The 24350-nt window shown below is 31.3% G+C and overlaps 5 protein-coding genes across 7 annotated transcripts in view; all 5 read left to right on the forward strand.

Annotated features, from left to right (window-relative positions):
- Positions 1-2389: 2389 nt before the first annotated feature.
- LOC17891312 (ethylene-responsive transcription factor 1B) lies at positions 2390-3448 on the forward strand. The gene has a single exon (XM_006298417.2). The coding sequence runs from the start codon at positions 2547-2549 to the stop codon at positions 3231-3233; it is 687 nt and encodes a 228-aa protein (XP_006298479.1). The 5' UTR covers positions 2390-2546; the 3' UTR covers positions 3234-3448.
- Positions 3449-15272: 11824 nt separating this feature from the next.
- On the forward strand, positions 15273-16529 carry LOC17891575 (transcription factor MYB15). The gene is made up of 3 exons (XM_006299513.2): positions 15273-15405; positions 15505-15634; positions 15804-16529. Exons 1-3 carry the CDS (start codon positions 15273-15275, stop codon positions 16393-16395), a joined length of 855 nt encoding a protein of 284 aa, XP_006299575.1. The 3' UTR covers positions 16396-16529.
- Positions 16530-17163: 634 nt separating this feature from the next.
- Positions 17164-20062, forward strand: LOC17892430 (pre-mRNA-splicing factor SLU7). Its single transcript, XM_006297328.2, has 10 exons — positions 17164-17273; positions 17449-17612; positions 17701-17813; positions 17909-18322; positions 18413-18548; positions 18622-18924; positions 19154-19370; positions 19474-19577; positions 19665-19733; positions 19850-20062. The coding sequence occupies exons 1-10, from the start codon at positions 17258-17260 to the stop codon at positions 19925-19927; spliced, it is 1614 nt and encodes a 537-aa protein (XP_006297390.1). The 5' UTR covers positions 17164-17257; the 3' UTR covers positions 19928-20062.
- A 49-nt stretch (positions 20063-20111) lies between these two features.
- LOC17893061 lies at positions 20112-21588 on the forward strand. 2 transcript variants are annotated; one of them, XM_023787025.1, is made up of 7 exons: positions 20112-20239; positions 20321-20441; positions 20519-20562; positions 20638-20754; positions 20843-20926; positions 21001-21107; positions 21199-21588. In XM_023787025.1, the coding sequence occupies exons 1-7, from the start codon at positions 20148-20150 to the stop codon at positions 21306-21308; spliced, it is 675 nt and encodes a 224-aa protein (XP_023642793.1). In that variant the 5' UTR covers positions 20112-20147; the 3' UTR covers positions 21309-21588. The 2 variants fall into 2 exon arrangements, with proteins under 2 accessions (XP_023642793.1, XP_006298468.2); XM_006298406.2 differs by having other exon boundaries at positions 21004-21107.
- A 1258-nt stretch (positions 21589-22846) lies between these two features.
- LOC17891785 (PH, RCC1 and FYVE domains-containing protein 1) overlaps positions 22847-24350 on the forward strand; it is a 3942-nt gene continuing 2438 nt past the window's right edge. Inside the window, exons 1-6 of one of the 2 annotated variants that reach the window (XM_023786769.1) lie at positions 22847-22900; positions 23004-23090; positions 23203-23292; positions 23377-23463; positions 23545-23643; positions 23729-24349. In XM_023786769.1, coding sequence (XP_023642537.1) covers positions 22850-22900; positions 23004-23090; positions 23203-23292; positions 23377-23463; positions 23545-23643; positions 23729-24349 — 1035 coding nt within the window. In that variant the 5' untranslated portion in view covers positions 22847-22849. The remainder of the gene's footprint in view (positions 22901-23003; positions 23091-23202; positions 23293-23376; positions 23464-23544; positions 23644-23728; position 24350) is intronic. The other variant, XM_006300228.2, reaches the window with a different exon arrangement.

The raw sequence follows: 24350 nt of genomic DNA on the forward strand, positions 1-24350 counted from the left end.
CTGAGTTCTGAATTATTATTTTTATAAATCCAAATGGAAGAAAAATTTCTCCATTATACTTAAATAATTGAGTATATTTGTTTTAAAATTATTCATAAAGAAAATTACTGGATATGAGATATGACTATAGAGTAGTAGAAATTTATCATATAAATAATATATGATCACAAGAAATAAAAATAAAATGACCACGTACCATGAATGTGTAGCTATCTCCTTACGCCTAACACCTTAGTCAAAATTGAATGCTTCCTAGACTTTGTTTTCTTTCGTTTTTGATTTGACTAATACTCTTTTTTATATTTGCAAATTTCTAAGCTTTATATTATCAACCAAATTTTATGCATTTGGCTTAAGATGTTCTTAACAGTTCTATGTAATGTTCTTAACAATTCTATGTAATATGAGAATATAGTTATCAATGAGATATCGGTATTTCTCTGCACTCCAATCACGAAGAATAGTAGAAATTTTAGAAAAACTTGGTCCATTTCCTATGCAGTACATGATAATTTATCAACTTATGGAATTATTTAGCAACAATAAAGCAATGATTCTTGGGTTTACTTTTCAGCTTTTCTGATGTATAATTAAATCAAAATAATTTTATTCGTTTTTGTATGTATTAAAGAAGTTTTAAAGTAAAGCCAAAAAAAGTAATGCAATGTCCATGTTGAGGTTTAAAATAGAGCCAAAAACTTTGAACACGTGCGGGATGTATATCAAATTAATCAGTTGTGTGACTTATTTTGGAAAGCATTAAGAAAGAATAAACAATGTGCCCTATTCAGGTCAGGATATGCATGTGAATATATGTGATGATACGTAGTGTTCTCTTCCAATTTGAATATGTGAAATGTGAAGATGTGTAGTGTTCTATTACAACTTTGATTATAGTTTTTGATTTGTACGTTCTTACATCGACGATATGGGCTATGTCGTTTAATAATTACAAATATAAAAAATAATATTAAAAATAGTACTTTTACATTTTTTTTAACTCTTTTTTTGTTTTTTTATCGTTTTAATTATTTATTTATTATTTTATCTTTTCGCTAAAAATATTATATCGCTTGTCATGTTACCAATTACCCAAAAAAATAATAATATTTTAGACCCAAAAGATGAGAGAAAAGAAAATTGTGAAGAAAAATTGACACATAAAGTATTTTTTTTTTTTTTTTTTTTTTTTTTTTGGGTTTGAGAAAGACGTTGAAAGCAAAATAAAGCCAAATGATATTTATAAACATGAGAGATGGCTCAAAGTTATTTTGTTGTTTGGGGTTCAAGGGGGCATGTATCTTTGACTCCTTCCAACCAACCATTTTTTATTTTACCATTATGCTTTTGGGCCATTAGGTGTTTTTTAAACACTAATTAAGAATAGACTCCTAAGATTATAGGATAATGCATGATTTGATGTTTTTATAATCATAAAAAATTGTCTAGTTGAGTTGATCCAGCAGTAATTTTGGATTATGGGCTTAATCATTTTCACATCGATCTTGTTATTTCTATATGTGGAATGTGAACTTCCTCAGTTATTATTTGTGGTTTACTCTTTTAAGAAATTTACATTAATAGCTTAGTAATTACTAATTAGAAGGGAATTTTTATTTACATAGAAAAAAATAAAACTTAATACTTTTTTTTTGATAAATACTTTAGTCAACTACTTTTTACTAATATCATTATTTTCGTTTAGAGTCAAATTGATTTGAATGTGTTATAAACTGTAACAATGATTAAATTTATGGATTAAAAAACCTTCATAAAAATTTTAAATATAAACTAAATTGATAAATTACCATTTTTATGCTAACAAAACAGCCTCTGCAAAAAGTTGCAATGATACTTTACATAATTACTTCTACTTTTGTGTAAATCATCTTTTTATAGTTTGTAGCATGTATTTTTGGTACCTTCTACTAAATATGGATGCAAAAAGTACCAAATATTTCGATGAATCATGTGAACGATAAGAACGAAAATGATACACTTAACCCTAAACTATTCTTTCGTTTACAATTTGACTATTAAAAAACAACTACCACTTTTCATTATACACACAAAATTTTGAGATAACGTAAACAATACTCATTTACACGTACACAATCTTATGTTAATTAAGATTCAAGACATCAAGAAGCTAAACTGTACAAAAGCAATGAGACATATCACGACAGATCAAAGATCACACACACGAGGAGAAGAAAATATGCTAAAAAATTGTCTTTGCTCGAATCTTCCACGAAGCAACCTTTTAATTCTTCTTTTTGAATGTTAAAACAATCTAAATCACAATTTCACCCTTTCTTACATGACATTTCACTTTCACTTAAGACAGTGAAAACTCATGTCTAATTTGGACATTTGTCATATACACTTACTCACTCTTTTTTTTTTCTCTCTCTATTTATAGAACTCTTCAATCCACTAACGATCCTCTAACAGAAAACAGAGTAGTATAAGCAAAAACAGAGTAGTAAGAAACAAAACAGAGTATTTTACTATTCACCAAAAACAGAGCATTTTTCTCCGGTGACATGGATCCATCTTTTGTTCAGTCATCTTTCTCTGGCTTCTCGCCGGAATATTCTATGGGATCTTCTCCGGAATCTTTCCCCTCCTCTTCCTCTTCCTCTTCCTCTTCCTCCTATTCTTCTTCCAACAACTACTCTCTCCCCTTCAACGAGAACGACTCGGAGGAAATGCTTCTCTACCGTCTCATCGAGCAATCCAAGCAACAAAACTTCATGGAAGACCTTCCGATCAAGTCCGAGGAAGAAACCGGAAGCTCAAGAAAGTCAGAGAAGTCATACAGAGGAGTAAGACGACGTCCATGGGGAAAATACGCGGCCGAGATAAGAGATTCAACTCGAAACGGTATTAGGGTTTGGCTCGGGACTTTCGAAAGTGCGGAAGAGGCGGCTCTAGCATACGACCAAGCTGCTTTCTCGATGAGAGGGTCGTCGGCGATTCTTAATTTTCCGGCGGAGAGAGTTCAAGAATCTCTCTTGGAGTTAAAGTATAGCTACGAGGAAGGTTGTTCTCCCGTTGTAGCGTTGAAGAGGAAACACTCGATGAGAAGGAGGATGACCAGTAGAAAGACAAAAGACAATGACTTTGATCACAGCTCCGTGAAACTAGAAAATGTTGTTGTCTTTGAGGATTTGGGAGAACAGTACCTTGAAGAGCTTTTGGGTTCTTCTGAAACTATTGGGACTTGGTGAAAAACAAAAGATTAGAGCCCTTGAAGTTTTAGTGGTTGGTTAATTTTAGCCCTGTCTTTAATGTGTTCTTGTGTTTTGTAACGTTGCACCAATGTTTGATTCTTTTTTTTTTGTGGTAACATGAGTTTCTCAAGTTAGTGTAAAAGTCTTTGTGTCTTATTCAAACTAGAGAACAAAAAAAAAAACTCTCATTTTTCTTGTTTATCTCGTAATGAGGATAGTTCTTTAAACATGTGTTGTTAGAGTATTCAAACATGTTTTAAACTTTAAAAGGACATTTGTAATCATGATTATATAGGAAGACAATTCTTCTTTTCCTTTCTTTCTTACATAATATTAGATTTGGAAACGGTTTATGAGAAATGAGGGGAGACCTAAATGGCTAAATCTAATACTAATATAAGTTAAAGTGTTTGATTTAAAATAGACACCACCAACTGAAAAAGATTGGTCAGGTGGTCTAATGAAAATCGTGACTTGACTTCCTCCGATTAGGTGGCAACTTCTAGAGTTTTGTGGTATAATTTTTTCTTCCCATTTCCTTTGAATATTTTATGAGTTTAAGGAAGCAGTGGACAAGATTCTCTTGTGAAAAGCTAATAAGGATGGGTAATTATCTAATGAATAATAGTAATAAAATGTTTTTTTTTGGTGATTGTAATAAAAAGATTTTAATATGCAGAAACTTAATCTTCCAATGAGGTGATGCTTCTTTATCAAGATTTTTCGTTTTTTCAGTAAACGTTTTAGAAAAGAAGTAATAGTCACATTATTTGTTTGGTAGTTGAGGGCACCAGAACGATCTGTCACAACTTTTGGGTTTTGCTTGCGTATGTGTCTTGACTAAGTGCAGCGAAATCAAATGAAGGCAGTAAATGGTAAAATTATATATACTATACTAAAGAAATAAATAATCATCGTAAGTGTTTCTTTATAATTTCTACAACCAGTAAAATATAAATATTACTACTCATAGGTAAAGACTAGATTCAAAGATCTAATTTTAATTTGAAAAAACACGTGCATAAAAACCTTACTCCTATTATACGAAATCACACAATTTGTCAGAGAAAAATTATATATAATTATAATTTAATATATAAAAATATTAATTTTGTAATCACATTTGCAAAAAGTTTATTAATTTACATCAATATATTAGTATGTCTCTCTCTATATATATTATTATTATTTTTCCCATTTTATAGATAACATAATAACATCTAATAATTGAATTGAACAAATTGCTACATGGAACATCATATAAGCATTAAAAAGTGTACGCAACCCTTATTTGAGCACGTGTTTTGTGGAAACGTCGGCGAATCGCACAACAAAACAGAAGAAGAATAATTTTGTTTTTTACGATGGTGGGCCAAATTGGTCAATATATATCAAGAAAGCATATATTAAAATGAACTTAGATGAAAAAAAAGCAAGACCATGTGTAAATACTCTGAACTATCACTGTACATCAACTATAATGCTGATGTGTTTTGATAGCTTTGTCCATTATCCACAAAGGGGTTAACTGAACTTGGTCCAAGAAGAGACAAGAACTTGGTTAAGTATTTTTAGAAAAATCCCATTTGCATGAGGAAACAAACAATAACATTTAAATCACACTACTATTATATTACTGAAGTACTCCAGAGAACACGGACTTGATCCTATTCTTCTTTCTATTTTATAATTTACAGTGACGAGTTTAAAGATATGGTGTTTGATATGTTATATATGTTTTATATACTTAAGATTTGTTTTGAACTTCTAGAATCTATAATCATAACAATGGTCATATGGTAGTCAAATGTGTTTATCTAGTATTCTCGGCTTTGACCAACCTGTTATAAATATTCAATAACTTTTTACACCAAAAGATATAATAATCAATAACTTTGTCATGCATTATTACTCACCTAACAATACTTAAGTTAAGATTATTGTATCAAACTCGATGAGTAATTATATTAATGAGAAGTAGAAGAAAAAAAGTACCTCAAATTCCCAAAAAAAGAGGGTTTTCAGAAACTTTGAACACGAGTTGAATAGAAAAAAAAAAAGGTAGGTAGATGATATACTGAACAACAAAAGTTTTCTCAATTATTGTTTGTGTAATTTCTTTTTTTAAATGAGTTTATGTAGTTAGAAACATATCTCACTATATATTATTAATTCAATTTGATATCAATATAATAGGATGGGACACGAAACAAATACTAGTATATTGCCCGCACAGCCGTGGTCCAGTGGTAAGGGAGAATTGGGGAAAGGTTGGAAGGAACTAACCCAGCTTCAATCCACCCTGGAAACAAAAATTATGGTTGTGTGGGAAGTCTGTCAATTGGGCCAAGGCCCAGTTGGTTTACCTGGTAGTCAGAAATGCAGGCGGCCTGACTACCCCCTGGCATTAGTCGGAAAGCATTTCAAACTCGGGATAGACAGTGTGGTGGCTCTTCGGGGAGTAGTCCACTCTGAAGCATTTCGGTGCGTTTCTACCGGACTGACCGGATCAGCCGATAGGGTTTATCAAAAAAAAATAAAAAAAAAAAATTCATATCTTTGTCCTTGCCCGTTCAAGTAAATTATATGTTTGGTTTGTTTGTTAGATTTGTGTTATTAGTACTTGTTTGGTTACTGAAACATTTTTTAAAAACGGGCCTTATTTGTTAAAACTTTCTCTTAATGGGTTGGGCCTGTTATAAAGAAAACAAAGCAAATCGGAAAAAAATGCAGTTGCCGGGAAAGAGGATCTTGTTCTAGTTAAAAAATGCAGTTGCCGGGTTGGGCCTGTTACAAAGAAAACAAAGTTTTTAAATTATAGATAGTTTTAAGATTAGTTTTCCGATAGTGCCAAAAAAAAATAAAAAAAAATTAGATTTCACTTTGTAGATTGCGCCGTTTGATTATGTTTTTTTTGTTCTATTTTTCTTAGGATATTTTTTGTTATTAAATTTATTTTTGAAATAGTTTTTTTTTTCCAAATGCTTAGTTTTTTTAAGTGGCAAAAAGATGAAGATTTTCAATTATTTTAAAATAAATTGACAAATTCAAAAAATGGTGGGTCAAAAATAGCATATTCTGTAATAATCCATATTTGCTTGTGTGTTTTAATTTTCTTTTACTCGCATATGCACCAATCATATCTAGTCATTCCAATGTCATTATCATACATCTTAGAATTAATATATATTGTATTTTTTTTAACCCTTCATAGTTTGTGGAATTGAAGAGTTTTTGATCAACAAAATATATATGTGTACAATAATAGTCAAATAATTTTCCAAAATTTCTTCAGAACGTAACCACTATTTTCTTATAAGATGGGCTATACAATATCTAGCTACTAGACTCTAGGCCAAGGAATTATAATTCAAGCTTATCACATATATTTACATTTTTGGTTCCTAAAAACCAATGGCCGTAAGGCAATCTATAAACCAATGAACTTAAGGCGTAATTAAAGCTGAAGTTTGTTCAAAGTTAGGCAAACGTTATATCGTAGTTAAACAATCATAATCACACTCATCGAGATTTAGTCATCTAAATTTAAAAGTCTTAGTATCGCACTATCATTTTACCATAATTACACTAGTGAAGCTCATGATAATTTGTTTCATAAGTAGTATCTCCTAAATATACGTACTAAACAAAAATTGATATTCACAACAAAGAGTTGGCGAAATACATAAAACGATGTTTTCAACACAAAAAAAACAAAGGAAGCCGTAAAACGATGTAACATGTAAATTAGTCTTAATGGTTTAACAATTTAAATCCGATAGATTGCATGTTGTTTTTAAAAAGGTGATATCATTTATGTTGCATGGAGCATTCTCTGAATATACATAACTTAATCGAGGCTTCCTAAATCTGCATGAGGTGGTAACAACTTGGAGTTCACAGAATGAATCAAGCTCATGAAAACAAATTCACATTTAAATGTATATTTTTTTTGGATTTTGAGTAATTTGCAAAGTAGTATTTAATGAATTGTTTTTTTTAATAGTCCGGATTTGAACTTCTATTTTACTTGCATACTCTATATATTACACAAATTTCGATTATTACTTTTAGAAAAAAAAAATTTACGTGAAATAAATAATTTATTTCTTGTAAAAAGAGAACTATTTTTTTGTTTGGTATTTTATTATATATGTATATATGTATATTTGTAATATTGTATATACGTTTCTAAGACGCATCCGTTTTTTTTTTTTTTTAATTTCGATTCCATGAATAATACATTCTGTGTAAAACAATTTAAAATACGAAAATTATGTTGGAGAAAATGATGATTAACATTATTTGTAAAGCGAAAAAAAAATATAGTAAGCTTTTAAATAGATTTACCAGTAAAAGAATATCTTTAATAGGAATAGCCGCCACCGTACATGTTAACCAATTTCGATGACACTAAATCAAAAGATGAAATGGTTATTTTATCCTAATATTGCTATTTTAATAAAAATAAAGTAAGATATGTACATCTCCAGTTAACCATAGTGGAAAATTCCTACCAAATTTTGAGAAATCATTTGCTGTTAGTTGTTTCAAGCTAATGAACTTGTTTAGAAAAGTATCCTCTTGGGGCTACTAATTCAATCATATCATGTCTATATGTATAATATAATCTGATATGAAACTTTAAAATGATAAGGTAAAATAATGTATGTCTTAGTGGAATAAATAGTATTATAAAACTCTTATCCATCATGAAGTAAATTTTGCTACACCATCATGGTAGTCATTTTTTTTCTAGCCGCGACAAGTAAATTAAAACCGAAATTTTTTTTTTCTAGCCGCGACAAGTAAATAAAACCGAAAATTTTGGAGATTGTATTTTTTTGGAATAAATACATGATATTCCCAAAAAAACTATGTAGTATCGTGTTTTTACTTTAAATAACCCTTAAATTCCAAAAATAATATTTAAAGGAAATAATAACTTTATAAGATTTTAAAGGTTATTTAAGGGAAATAATAATGGGGGAATTTCAAAAATACCCCTTTTCATATACCTCTTTTTAAAAATATTCCCTTTTCAAACTTTATCAAAAAACCACTAAAAATGTTGAAATTTATCCAAATATGTGTGTAAACTTATAAATATGTACACAAATTACCTTTATATGTGTATAAAACTATATATACCTTTCATAAATAGCGTAAAAATAAATTATAAAAACCTTATAAAAACCTTATAAAACTCGTATAAACTCTTTTAAAAACCTTTTTAAAACCTTATAAAACTTATAAAAACGATTTAAAACTATTTAAAACATTTTAAAACATTTGTATCGAATCTTCCAGTAGTAGTTATTATATAGAAGTACCTTATAAACTATATAAAACTTTATAATTTTTTATATTTAAAAAGGGATATTTTTGAAAATGAATAGATAAAGGGGGTATTTTTAAAAAGGGGTACACCAAAAGGGGTATTTCTCAAAAATTCTCAATAATAATTTTCTATTTTAAAAAAAATATATTTTTTCTATTCATTATATATATAGTTTAAAATAAGAGTGTATAAAATGCTGATCCACTAGACTAAACCATCACTTGTCGAATATTTTAATTTTCTCAATTGTAAACGAAATAAACATGAGTTTTGTTCAGAGAACAATAATGGAAGCTACTGGAAAAACCATCATTACATATTTTTCTTTCTTAATTCTATTTTAGAGAAAATGAAGAAATTAAATACTGTAAGACAAGTTGGTTTGTTATCCACAAGTAGTTTTATAATATATACTAAATGGAGAAAAAAGCATTACATTGTTGGAAAGTATTATTCACTAGGTCTTTAAAATAAAATAAAACATATTTAACGTTGGAAAAGTCGAATTGGGAGGTCTATGATAATGAACCGACGCTTAACTATTTAGCATTTTTAAGTCGACCAAATATACCAATTTATCCAAAAAAAAAAATTATTTGTTTATAAAAAAAAATGAAATTTTTTTTTTGTTTGTTTTAGTTACTATGATTACTATATTTTTGTTTTTGTTTTTGCATGGAGTTTTATAAGATCGATTTGAACTTACAACTAAGTGTATACAACTATGGAGCTAGTCTTCATCCAGCTTGTATGTCACACGTTTTGACCATGATTTATAGTTAGACTTCCGCAAATGGAATATTATTCTCTTTGTCTGGAATAAATGATGATGCTATCTAAATATTTTGGAACGATTTCACATAATTAAATTTTTAGTAAACGTCTTCTTCGGAAAGATAATTAATAAATGCTCTAGTATACATCCGAAACAGATTAATTTCGGGAAAGAAACATGTGAAATAAATTTATTGGAAACAAAAATCAGACACGAATTTAGTGGAAAAGACATTTCAGACTTATTTCAATCGTTGGTTTTGTAGAAAATTACGATAGATTTTTAACTGGTTTTTTATGCCTTTTCTAATTGTTTATAAGTTTAATCCGTCTGAAAATTTTCTCGGATTTCTAATGAATTCTTAATTTCTTATCTAATTTTAATTAATTTAAATATTTTAAAAGTAATTTTATATAAGCTCATTTTACTAAACAATTTTTTTCTATAGATTTACTCAATATTCATAAAACATTTTCACATGTAAAAAAAAAAGATAAAAGCTACTTGATTTGATAATCTAGACTAGAAACATTGGTCGAAACCAGATTGTAAATTGGGAAAATTGATTTTAAAGGATGTTTTTTTTTAAATTTGTCCATCTATGCCTTCATTTTTTAAGTTTGGTATATTAGGTTTTAGAATAGAAAATGCTCAATTATATCCTTACTTAAATTATATGGAAATAAACGTAAAACTAGGAAAATTTCTGTAAAAAAAAAAGATATTCTTAAATCTAAGAAAATCAAAAACATATATTATTTTTTTCTTTAAAAAAAAAACTCTTCTCATTTAATATTGTAAAAAGGTAAAAAAACCAGAGATAGACTCGACGATGTCAAAATTTTCTGAAAAATAAGAACTTTATTTGTTCGTGATTATCAAACCTAAACTGAGAAGATTGTTTGAGACAAGCTCTTTGATATTGTTAGTTTTAAATTTTTGGGCAAACTCAAGGTCTGTATATACACCTCACGTTCACTAAAAATAAAAATATATGATTTCTAGATATTAGGGAATACAAAATATTTTGTTTCCTTTCATTTAAGATTCAGTTTCATTGTATAAGATAGTTCTAAAAATTCGTAGAATACATTTTCTAAAATATGAAGAACACATAGTAAATTCTAGAATTGATGTTCTAACTTTTGCAGAATATAGGGTAAAGTGTAGAAAATAAATTCTAAAATTTGTAGAATATAGAGTAACATGTAGAATACATATTCCAAATTTTGTAGAACACCAACCAAACCTGAGTTCTAATTTTTATAGAAGATATATTTATTCTAAAATTTTCAGAACAAGTGCAATGCGAAGAATTTGTAATCTACAATTTTTAGAACATGTAGAGTGTGCAGAATTCATAATCTAAAATATTTAGAATACAGAAGATGTGTTCTAAATATTGTAGAATGATTTTTTTCAATATCAAAATCAACATACTTTCATACAAAACTCTTTTGTTTAACCTTAAATCTTATTAATCTTTAATTGTTGATATGTCTTAATTTAAAAATTAATTAAAAATTAATTTTATTTATTTAAAAGGGTAATTTAGGTATAACTGACAATTTACCGCAGAAAGCCTAAAAGGACAAATTTTTAAAAAAACATCCTTTAAAATCAAAACCCCCTTGTAAATTTAATACGGGAAACCTAAAGTATTTGCTAACTCGAAATATAATGTGTGAAGTCAAGAAGTATAATGATATCTCAATTCAATTAATGTGATTATGAAAAGCATCTTGGACATTTTGTACATGCATCCACATAAACGTTCAACTAAGTATTGACAGAACTAATTAGTTCTGGTCTTGGTATAGAGTGAATGAGTAGTTATTAAGTTGTCTTGTTATATTAAAGTCTTCCAAAAGTTGAGTTCACATAATTTGGAACTAAATGCTGAGTCTGAGAGTTAGACGTTGATCGATCACATCTGCTAAATACCAAACTTTGGAGTTTGGACGTCCATTATATATAGAATGAGTAGCAACTTAAAGATAGTGTTATATATATACTCCAAATTTCACGTTTTAGACATAATTAGAAATCCAGCAAAATTTGTAAATGTAAAAGTGATGTCATCATGATCATTATCAAAACCAAATATCATAATGGCTTGTAAATAGTGATATCTTCATGTAATAATCTTGATTCAGTTTATTTAGTGTTATGTGGAATGTAAACGACGACAAAAAACAAAAACATATCAGTTGTAGATTACCAACTCAATCTGAAATTTAGAAAAAGTAAGTAAAGACTAGTTTATTAACTTTTGTATAAACTATGACCTTTTAAAACTGCCGTAAATTAATGCATCACCATATCAAACAAGTCGATATAAATTTTTGAGAAAATAAACAAACAAAACAATTACCTTATTTTATATATATACGAGTGTGAACATAACACAAATAATTATTTTTATATTCTAAATATTTTAACAAGTTTCTTTTACGCAACTAAATCTATAATTTGACCCGTGAGAAAAAGAAGACCCGACTCCAAAAAGGAAAATCCAATGTTCTATTCAAAAAAATACTATTGAAAGAATTAGCCCAAAAAAGATGGCATTAGTGGAATAATGGTCCTCTAATTATTTATATAATACCCATTGTCACAAAATATAAATATATATATAAATTGTTTACCATATATTTTGGGGACAAGACAAAAGCACCAATGACCAAACCCCATCTTGTTCTCTCACTCTCCGTACGTACTATTGCGACTTTCGTTTTTTTTTTTTTTTTCTTCTCTTTACGATAACGCGTTTTTTAAGAATCGAATAAAATATATTTCTGTTGAATTTCATATTTGCATGCACATAGAATATCATTTTACTTTCTTAGAATTCAGCACCTTATTTATGAGTTCATGTTGAACGATGAAGTTGACATTGTTATCATTACTTCAAAGTCAGCTTTTACTTTCACAAAAATTTTCGGATGAATATGCTATTTTTAGGATATGGTCTGTTTTAGAATTATGTAACGCGTGATTCCGATAGTACACGCATAATATGAATTACAAGTTTAAAGGTTCACATAGTTGTTGGTTAAGACAGACAAATTCTTTGATGCATTGAACAATTTCTTATTTACTTAGTATATATTCATCAATTATAATTTTTAATGACGGATTAGTTTACTTTGTCTGCGACTACCGTTCGAAAACATGAACATGCATGCGAACCTTTTGTCCCAACTTGTTTAGTTGTAGTAAATATATCATCAAATGTTATTATTGCTATATTTAAGATTACATGCAGTGAACTATATTTGATTAGTTCTTTATTTTTTCCAAATTAAATATATAGTCAGTCAAGGATGACATGCTTTCACATTAGTGTCATTTGTTCAACTATTTATATTAATCTATACTTTATACTAGTATTAATTTATTAATTAGACCATATAGCTTTATTACAACCACCTTCGTTAATCACCTATATGTGTCTGCTTGTAAATTATATTTACATACTGTATCCTAGAATTTGTAGGTATAATATTTATGATCCATAGAGTCAATATTTTTCCGGCTCTTCGTGTATTCAAGTCAATTGCATTTAGATTTAAGGTTGAAAAAGTTGAAGTTTTATAAGAAATGGTAATTAAAAAAGTCCCCTACTTATGTGAATATATATGAATTTTTTCTGGTCATTCATTTATTACCATTATGACCAAGAAATAGTCTAAATGTGGTATTTAAACTGCTAGTGTTTACATTAGAGAAATTGGTACTTAATTTATTTTGTGTGTTAGTTTTCTTTACCTTTATTATATAAAAATCGGTTCCTAATTCACAAAAGTATTTGGTATGTATTGAATTACTTGTGTTCTGTATAAATTTGTTGACTGGCTATAAAAATTGTGAATTTAAAATAAATTATCGTTAGTACACCAAGAGAAAAATATAAGATATTTAAGACCACATAAAAAGGTATATTACTTGTAATCAACACATACACCAACTTTGTTTAGTAACCTTTTAGAACGATATTTTTATGTGGCAATATTATTTTGACATTTTTTTCTGTGTCATTGAAAATGATTACGGTAACTTTAACTAATTAATTAATGGTGTATTGTAGTAGTAATTATTCCAAATTTTGGTTTACCAAATTGATCAACGTGAGGTTGGATTAGTCGCAGAATCCATGTATGTAAGTCGAAAATGTAAGCACTTAGGAAGCCATAAGTCGAATTTTGTTAGGCAATATAATTTATTAAAAGTGAATTTCGATTGTAACTAAGATATATAACTCTAGGTCCAGAATATAGTTATCAGATTATGCAAGAAAGAAAATATAATTACCCAAATCTTATCATCAAAACCAGAACTGGTTTTGACTTTTGATAATTCTAAAATAACTAATGCAGTTGAAAGTTGAAACTTTGTTTTTTTTTAACTCTATTGGCCGACGCATTAAATACCGTAAATTTATAAAACTCTAATGAAGTAACCTTTTTAGTTGCTCTTAAGTTAATCTTACTTAATACTGCTAAATAAAATAAAATCATGATTATAAATATACTCATGATCAGCATTCTTCACAAAACATGATTAAATTTGTTAATTAAACTAAAAAATAACCTTTAGTGTAAAAATATATAGAGATATGGTGAATTGAAAGATGTAGGCAAGCCTCATTTGTTGACCAGAAGAAACTTAGTCGCTGAGGTGGTGGGGGATGTTTTTGTTTGAAAGCTTGGAAGAGTTTTGAGTGTTAGTATGTGTGAACGCGTTAGTCAACTTGCTATATATTATCACGAGCTTTTCTCTATCAAGCGCACAGTTCTTGATTTTTTTTTTTTTTTTTTTTTGCCATCGTTCTTGATTTTTTTCTTTTAATATTTTTGTTCTTTTCTTGTTTTAAATCTGTGTCATAGACTCATAGTAGTAATATTGCATATTTGTAATAACTAGATTTTGAAGTAAGAAAAAAAAATAAGCAAATGTGTATGCTGAAACATTACTCTTAATAGTACACATAAGTTGACAAAAAAAAAAAGAAAAAAATAGAGCACATATTTTGTCGTTATATTGAATAATATGATATTATCAATCGAATTTTTTGAAAGAAATGAAATAAATATTCTATTATTAGTAAATTGAACTAACAATTTTTGTAAAAATTTGCATAACATAATTATTTTTTATATAAATCTCAAAATTAAGATTTAAATATATCTAATGTGCTGGATACTTTTATATGAAAAATGTTTACAATGATGTTCAATAGACATGCATGGCTGCATAATATATGTACTATATGGTTAACCTAAACACCATTACTAACTAGATTTAATTAAAAAATGTCAAAAAGTAAAACCAAATTTACGAGCAGATAAATGAACAGTAGGAGTATTTGTTTTGGGTCAACATATAATCCACCCAACGTTGATTTTAGTTTGTCGTATTACATCTGTAAAACGTTGATTTTCCTATAGTATACGTGTGGGCTCATTATAATGCCCTTCGTGCATCTACGGTCTATCCGACGACTTTGTTGTTCACTCGGAACTATCTCACTACGCATACGACACATATTGCACCACCATACACACACATTTACATATACATGCAGACCAATTATTACCATTTTCATTCCCACATGACATATAATATTATGTAATAAAACATACTTTTGACTATGTTGCCAATAACCCACAAAAGACATATCTCTCTCTCTCTCTCTCATCCTATTTTCCAAGAAGCTCACCAATGCTTTTGAATTCTCCCACATGTCTTTTGACAATTTCAGTATAAATACTCAAAGCCCCCTTAGTAAAATCATTCTCATGCTCATCAACAACATTTGATCACCCACACATCATATCTTGATCGTTCGTACCACACAAGACAAGAACTTCAGCTTATTTGTTTACCTGGCAATCAAAAACATATAATCATCAAAGAGATGGGAAGAGCTCCATGTTGCGAGAAGATGGGGTTGAAGAGAGGGCCATGGACGCCTGAAGAAGATCAAATCTTGATTTCTTTTATCATCAAACATGGCCATAGTAACTGGCGAGCCCTCCCTAAGCAAGCTGGTATGTACAAATTATATAACACCCCACACTTATATAGTTTCCTCAATTTTGGTTATTTATTATAAATTTCTTGACATTAATGGTGATTACTAATTACAGGTCTTTTGAGATGTGGAAAAAGCTGTAGACTTAGATGGATGAACTATCTAAAACCTGATATTAAACGAGGAAATTTCACTACAGAAGAAGAGGATGCTATCATCACCTTACACCAAATCCTTGGCAATAGGTATTTTAATTACTTCACATTTCAACCGACACACAACTCTTGTTTTGTTTTCTTACTATATATTATAAATTCACCAAAAATAAAGTAACTTTACACACACGTCTAGGTCCACTATTACTAAAGAATTAGTTTTGTATATTGATGTTCTCTCTTTTGTTATCGTCACTAGGTGGTCAGCTATTGCGGCAAAACTTCCAGGAAGAACAGATAACGAGATCAAGAACGTATGGCACACTCACTTGAAGAAGAGACTCGAAGATTATCAACCAGCTAAACCTAAGTCAAGTACTAGCAACAAAAAGAAGGGTACTAAACCTAAATCTGAACCCGTATTATCGAACTCGAACAGTACTAGAAGCGAATCAGAGCTAGCAAACTCATCAAACCCATCTGGAGAGAGCTTGTTTTCGTCATCACCTTCGAGTAGTGAGGTTTCTTCGATGACAGTACACATGAGCCACGAAGGACATGATAGCAACGAGGCTAAGATGGATAACAAACCTATCATCGATCAAGATTGTGTTTCTTTCGAAAATTTCGGTGCGGACATCGATGAGAGCTTCTGGAACGAGACACTTTATAGCCAAGATGAACACAATTACGCATCAAATGGCCTTGAAGTTGTTGGTTTAGATGAACACCAACAGTTTCAGCACCTAGGCTCGGTCGATAATGAAATGATTTTCGACAGTGAGATGGACTTCTGGTTCGATGTATTGGCAAGAACTGGCGGGGAACATGATCTCTTAGCCGGTCTCTAAATTAACATGTCTGAGGAGTAAGGCAAAGAAACTCAAATTGTTGTTAATCAAAAAAAAAAACAAAGAAACATTCTAACTTTTGATGTGATGTAGTTAAAGTATACTAATTAGTGGCTGCGTTTTCACAAAACGAATTATTCATTTGTTTCTCTAATAATCATCAATGACATATGTATATATCAAGGAGCCTATTTAGCGTATATTAAAATTGTCTTATTGATGAAAGTATTAATCAACAAATTAAATAACATTGGATGCTAACATAACAACAACATCATAAGTTAATTTGTTATTATACTACTATTAATAGAAACGTTTCCACGTTTTGAAGTTCAAATATGGCGGAAAAGTTAAAGTTACGTAGTAATAACTTAATCAACATCCATAATCTCTAAACATGATTTGTTGTTTAATTAGTGGTTCTTGTTAATGATATATGTAATGTGACAATGTGTCATCATTTAGTTTAAGTCCACATATATGTATCACATTGCTGACAGAAAATATAATTAAATGATTGATTTACTGTTAAATTAGATATTGTTTGTTGCTAACTCGAGTTAGTAAAATTATCAAATTTCATATTGCAAAAAAATATTTCCGCCAGAGTATGGTAACTTAAACGACGTCGTACGTGCTTAAATGCTGTGAAAGAACAATTGTGTTTTTGCTAAACGGTGTCGTTTGTGGTGAATCTTCGTCTTCTCTCCAGAAACTTCGTCTTCTTCGTGACGTCCGTCTTTTTAGTTACCGTAACATTTTCAGGAATAAAGAAAAACAATCGAATTCGGCTTTGTTTGAGCAATTAACAAACCCCTCGATCGATTTTGTACAAAAAGTTTTCATCTTTCAACACATCGACATGGCTACTTCATCAGGTTCGTTTCTTTCTTCTTGCGACAATGTGATATCTCCGTTCTTGAATTTGTGTTAAAGGATTTGGCTTTATCGTTTATAGCTTGTATGGTTTTGGTATTTAAATGGGTATTTGAAAAAAATGTATAATATGAATCAAGAAATTAATGTTCTTGGGCATGTAATGTGATTGTGTAGTTGGGTTTAAGTCGAGAGAAGAGCATCGGAAGAAACAAGAATTGGAGGAAGCGCGTAAAGCTGGGCTTGCTCCAGCTGAGATTGATGAGGAAGGGAAAGAGATTAACCCTCATATACCTCAGTATATGTCATCTGCTCCGTGGTATCTTAATACTGAGAAACCAGTAAGTTCATGTTCCTATGTTGTGTTCTGTTCTACATCAAATTTTCTTGTTCTGTGCTTATAGATTGTGTGTGTGTTGTTTTACTCAGAGCTTGAAACATCAGAGGAAATGGAAATCTGATCCGAACTATACCAAGTCGTGGTACGATAGAGGAGCGAGAACGTTCAAGGCAGACAAGTATAGGAAAGGAGCTTGTGAAAAGTGAGCAACGTGGTTAAGAAGAAACTCTTTTTCTTGTTGTTTGTTCAGTTTCTTTGATTTGTGTTGTCTCAGGTTTTGAGTTTCTTTGTTTTCAGCTGTGGGGCTATGACGCATAGTACAAAGTTGTGTATTGAGAGGCCAAGGAAGGTAGGAGCGAAGTGGACTAATAAGCATATATCTCCTGATGAAAAGATTGAGTCTTTTGAACTTGATTATGATGGGAAAAGGGATAGATGGAACGGTTACGATATGAATCAGTATGCTCGAGTGATTGAGAGGTATGAGGCTAGAGATGAAGCGAGAAGGAAATTCTTGAAAGAGAAGCAACTGAAAAAGTTGGAAGAGAAGAGTAAAAAGCAGCGTGTGGATGAAGAGTCTAGTGATGATGATGATGAAGACGATGCTCTGAAACTTGATGAAGCTAAAGTTGATGAGAGCAAGCAAATGGACTTTGCTAAGGTAGAGAAACGTGTCCGAACAACAGGCGGTGGCAGCACAGGAACTGTTAGGTATGTTTGATGATCTGATTCTTGCCTATTTTTCTCAGTCTTTTAATTTTTGGTGTCATTGATATGTTTGTGATGTGCTTCTCTCCACAGAAACTTGCGTATACGTGAAGACACTGCAAAATATCTTCTGAATCTTGATGTCAATTCCGCTTATTATGATCCCAAAACTCGGTCTATGCGTGAAGATCCTCTTCCAAACGCCAATCCAAACGAGAAATTCTATGCAGTAAGTGCCCGGAAATTTATATTTTGCAGCTTTATTGACATTGATCTCTGTTAACAATTTTGAAATGTGCCAGGGAGACAATCAATACAGAATGACTGGACAAGCCCTAGACTTCAAGAAACTCAATGTTCATGCGTGGGAATCATTTGAGAAAGGCCAAGCGGAGATCAACATGCAAGCTGCTCCTTCTCAAGCCGAGCTGCTTTTCAAGAACTATAAAGCAGCAAAGGAAAAACTGAAGAAACAGATGAAAGAAACTATCATGGAGAAGTATGGAAATGCTGCATCCAAGGAAGAAATCCCAAGGGAGCTTCTACTAGGACAAAGCGAGAGAGAAGTTGAATATGACCGTTGTGGAAGAGTTATCAAAGGAATGGTACTTAATGGAAAACTTATCATTCACTCTTGGTGTAGTTTTAATCTTTCTGCATACTCATCACTCCTTGGTAAAATTCAGAATTCATCAGTATACTACCAAAAGTTTCGGCTTTAATCTAACAAGACATGCTAAAGTCAAATTTGCGCACATAAGTAAATGGGACAGGGATTTTTGTTTCTGTCAGACATGGTTAGTTTCATTGTCTTTGTTTTGTGTGTGTTTACAGGAATCATCAGTACCTAAAAGCAAATACGAGGAAGATGTTTACATAAACAACCACACAAGCGTATGGGGTTCATGGTGGAAAGATCACCAATGGGGATATAAATGTTGTCAGCAAACAATCAAGAACAGCTATTGCACCGGAGTGGCAGGAATCGAGGCGGTTAAGGAAGCTGACGATCTGATGAAAACCAATATCGAAAGAAAAGCAAACTGTTGTGGTTAGTACTGCACATTTCTCTGTAGTTAGTATGTGTTTTGTTTGCTTGTTGGTCTTTACATAGCGGTTATCGATGAGTGTGATGGCAATGTGGATGAATGCAGAGATGTCCGGTCCAGTAACAGAGAAAAGACTCGCGACTTGGGGAAGTGAAACGCAAGAAGATCTGGTTCTTGACGAGAAAAAACTCGCGGAAGCTCTAAAGAAGGTAAGAAATATCATCACCAATAACAATTTTTGGTTCCTTTATTATGTTGAGTGGTTCCACTAATGTCATCTGGTTTTTTACAACCAGGAGGATGAGAGAAAGAGAGAGGAGAAAGACGAAAGAAAACGCAAATACAACGTCCAATGGAATGATCAGGTATATATATATCATCATCACATCATCATCACATCACAACACATTGATTAAAGTTATAGAGCTATGTTTTGGATTATAGTGAGTTTATGATACATTTTTGTTTTTCAAAATTCCAGGTTACACCTGAAGAAATGGAAGCATATAGAATGAAAAGAATGCATCAGGATGATCCCATGAAGAATTTTTTGCACTAAAGTGGCTTTGTTAATATTAGTTGTAGTACTTAAGAAAAATTTACGAGACAAGAAACCGAATTGGTTTTGTTATAAATTTGTTTGGTTTGTTATAAATAACCGAATCGAAATTAATGACGTTCAAATTTAACCAAACCGGGGTTTTTCCGGTTAAGTTCTTCCAACAAAAAAACACATGAATCTCGTCCTGTAGAGAAAGAATGACGAATTGTTGTTCCAAATGGTGGAGAGATTTTTTCCGACGAAGCTGAGTTACGGCGACGTTAATCGCCGGCGGGACTACCTCACTCTACTCTCCGGCCCAGTTTCCTCGTATATTTTTTTTTTCCTACTACGCTTCTCCCTTGAACTGATCCTCTCTTTGCTCTCTCACTTATTGTTCTTCCTCTACAGAGGCAAAACCTCTCTGCTTTTTCAGTTTGCTCTCAATCTCGCGAGCGCTTCTACAGACTCTCGCGTCGTCTTCATCTGTCACCGGAAAAAACTCGAATCCAATCCTCCGTTTCTCTCTCAGGTAAACTTTTTTCGCATCGCTGCCGTGTTTGAAATTTCTCTGAGCTTTTATGGTATCTAGACTCGAATTCTTCTCAGGGAATCGATCCTTCCTCCGATGTATTCAATCGGATTCAGATGAAGTTAGTAAGAACACAAACCAATTTACTTAGCTTTAATTAGCGAATGATTCAGTTTGTGATATATCTACTTTGAAGATATGTGGATGATGATGAAGGAATCAGGAAGTACTTTGCTGCGTTTCATCTTCATCATGTTGATGATTCACCAGTTGCTGTTATAATTGATGATTTTGGTGATTACTTTACACAATTGTAAGCTTCCACTCTTCACAGGTTCACACATTGGTTTCAAGATTTTGCTTAGAATATGATCATGATGGTTTGAGTTCTTCGATTTTAGGAACTCGGTAACGAGTTCTCGGGCTAGAGATATGGCGATGGTTCGGACTCTTGCTCTATGCCACAATGCTATAGTTGATGCTAAGTGAGTGAGCCTTTTCTCGAATGTTTATATGATGAATCAGAGGAAACAATTTTTGTATGAGTTTTGTGTTTTAGTAGGAAAGCCTTTTGTGAGCTTGTCTTATCCGAGACTAACCATGGAGATTCCCCGAGGTCGTTGTTCATCTACAAACGATGGATCGCGAAGATCTTTTCGATAAAAGGTTTTTGTGTTTTTGTTTTCATCCTGATTCATATATACATTATAACATTTTTTCGATGCTTAGTTTGTGGTATCCATTTATTGTGATGAAGCTCATGGTGATGGATCGTTTGTCTTGACAAGTAATGGTGCATTCGAGAAAACTGCCAAGTATTCGATCGCGCTGCAATATCTTATCTTGGAGCAGATGATTGATGCTTGATGATTGATTTATCCGTTTCTTAAAATTCTTGCTGTTTTGAAAAGTTTTGCAAATTGGTAATTTGCATTATTAGGTTCTTAATATGAAATTGTCTTTCTTAGCTTAATTTTAGAAAACAGAAAGAAAAGTGACTCTAGCTAGCTTTGCGACTCTCATAGAAAGAAAAGTGAGCCTCTTTGCTCTATTTGCTCGCAAGCTTGGGTCAGCTTGGGATCTCATATTCTAATTACAGAATTTGATTTTGATTGTCAAAGTGAAATTGAACTATAGGTAATAAGCATCGTCTGTTGTTAGCCATATAGTTGAAAGCATTGACCTATTCGGCTATTCCTTTCTCATCTCCAAATCTTGTTTGGTCATGTTGAAGATCTCTATACAAGAAGCATAATTTATTTTGTTTTGTTAAACTGCTTTTGGCCTTTTAATATAGATATTCAAGCATAGTTTTAAATACTATATGGTTTTCCTATGACAAATTCTAATTTTAAGATGAGTACTTTTTTATAACTTTTTTTTTCCTTGTTGGTTTGCTAACATTATGTAAAGGGTTTTTGTTAGGTAACTTCTTAGTGCAAAAATATAAAAGTGTCTTTTATTTTTCTTAGTCTCAAAAGTTTTTATTTATAAAAAAGTAGAAAACTGAGATACACTATATAATACAATGAGAAGAGGCAAAGGGAATGCACTAAACACTACTATCTTATGCATTATGTTCCAAGAATGACTTGTAATTCTCTAACCTATCTATCCAAGTCTCTTTTTATTTCATTTTTCATTAGGATCTTCTTTCATATGGGTCAAGTTTAAGATTTTCTCTGCTTACATGTTATTGCTTGAGTTATTTTACTATAAGTTCCAATTATAAGTAGATGTAACATCGTATGAATGACAAAATTATGAAGGTGTGAGTACATTTTTTTCTAGTTCTATTTCATTATTAGTAAGTAGTAACGCAAGGGTCGACCCAAAAATATGTTAAGTAGATGTGTTGCAAAAACTTCCATTGAACTGGTCTAATCTCTTACAATCAAGAAAAAAAAGTTCTTCCTCACAACGTCACGTAATAATTTAACCCTTAATTAAAATATGACTATTTTAAGCTAAATAATGTTAATCATAAGAAACGTAATTAAAATATGACTATTTTAAGCTAAATAATGTTAATCATAAGAAACGTAATAAGAAAGAAGGAAGAGCGCCAAAGTCTGAGCTAAATCTATGGAGGTATCAATCATTCCTAAAATGGTGATCTTCTCTCAAGAAAAAATATTATCTCTCCACTAAAACCATTCTTACGTACATTTTCCTCGTATCATCATTTCAAAGGGAAACGTTCCAAGTTTCTGTGTGTGTATGTGTACGTAGATATGTTTTGATATATATATATATAAGATAAATGGTTTTGGCCGATGAGACTTGAAGTGGATCAAGCTGGAGAAAGTAATATTCGACGACAAATGAATCTATGAAGACGTGTGAATTACAACACTTGATGCTTCTTGAGTTTATCCGACGTTCTTCTCTCGGGTTTCTCAGATGGAATGGCAGATCCTTCTAGTTGTTATAACTATCACGAGCGTGACATCGACCAAGTTTGTTTTCCTCTTTTTGTTATTCTATTATATCTTATCTAACCAACAAAACATTAAAAGCTATGTGTTGTTTTCTTGATACCTAGCTCGCATTTTGTTGTAGGCACTTGTCGTACTGAAAAAGGGAACACAATTACTCAAGTACAGTAGGAAAGGGAAACCTAAATTCCGCGCATTCAGGCTTTCACCGGTATGTAATGTTATCGGTTTTTCAATTTTATATATATGTTTGTGCTTACATTTTCATTGTGCTCATAGTATGTTGCATTGTATTCACCATTATTAATCAATGATGATGACAGGATGAAAAAACGTTGATTTGGTTCTCGCGTGGAGAAGAAAAAGGTTTGAAGTTATCTGAAGTTTCTCGAATCGTCCCTGGACAAAGAACTGTAATCTTGACTTGATGTTACTAAATCTTTCACTCAAAAGCAATGTCTTATTTGAACTTGTTTCTAATAACTTCTTATGAACAGGCTGTTTTCAAGAGATTTTTACGTCCAGAGAAGGATCATTTATCATTTTCACTTTTATATAATAATAGAGAAAGGTCACTTGATCTGGTTAGTAAACAGACCACTTCAAAACTTAGGTTATAAATTTGAAAATTCACTTATTATATATTCATGTTTTTTGTTTGATAGATTTGTAAAGACAAAGCTGAAACAGAGGTTTGGTTTGCTGGTCTTAAATCTTTGATTGAAAAAAGCCGTAATAGACGCACCAGAAGTGAGATCCCTGAGGTATGTTCTTCAACATTTGTATATACATATAATTTAATCGTTACAAGTTAAATCTATATTACATTGATTCTTTTATATTTTTCAGATACATGACAGTGATAACTTCTCTGTTGGTCGTCCATCTATAGACTTTGTCTCGAGTAATATTCCACGAGGTAGAACATCAATCGATCTAGGACATCAGAACAATTCAGATGTGGGATATGAACGTGGAAACATGTTAAGACCAAGCACAGATGGTTTTCGGATTAGTGTCTCAAGCACACCAAGTTGTTCAAGTGGAGGATCTGGTCCAGATGATATAGAATCATTAGGTGATGTTTATGTTTGGGGTGAAGTTTGGACCGAAGGGATATTACCAGATGGGTCTGCTAGCAAAGAAACAGTGAAAATAGATGTATTGACTCCAAGACCTTTAGAATCAAACGTTGTTCTAGACGTTCACCAGATTGTTTGCGGTGTAAGGCACGTCGCGCTTGTGACAAGGCAAGGAGAGGTTTTTACATGGGGAGAAGAAGCTGGAGGAAGACTTGGACATGGTATCCAAGTCGATATTAGTCGTCCAAAGCTTGTTGAGTTTCTTGCTTTAACCAACATAGATTTTGTTGCATGTGGAGAATATCACACTTGTGTTGTTTCTACCTCTGGGGACTTGTTTTCATGGGGAGATGGAATCCATAATGTTGGGTTATTAGGGCATGGTAGTG

The sequence above is a fragment of the Capsella rubella genome, unplaced genomic scaffold (genome assembly GCF_000375325.1).
Source record: "Capsella rubella cultivar Monte Gargano unplaced genomic scaffold, Caprub1_0 scaffold_3, whole genome shotgun sequence".
Classification (NCBI taxonomy): domain Eukaryota; kingdom Viridiplantae; phylum Streptophyta; class Magnoliopsida; order Brassicales; family Brassicaceae; genus Capsella; species Capsella rubella.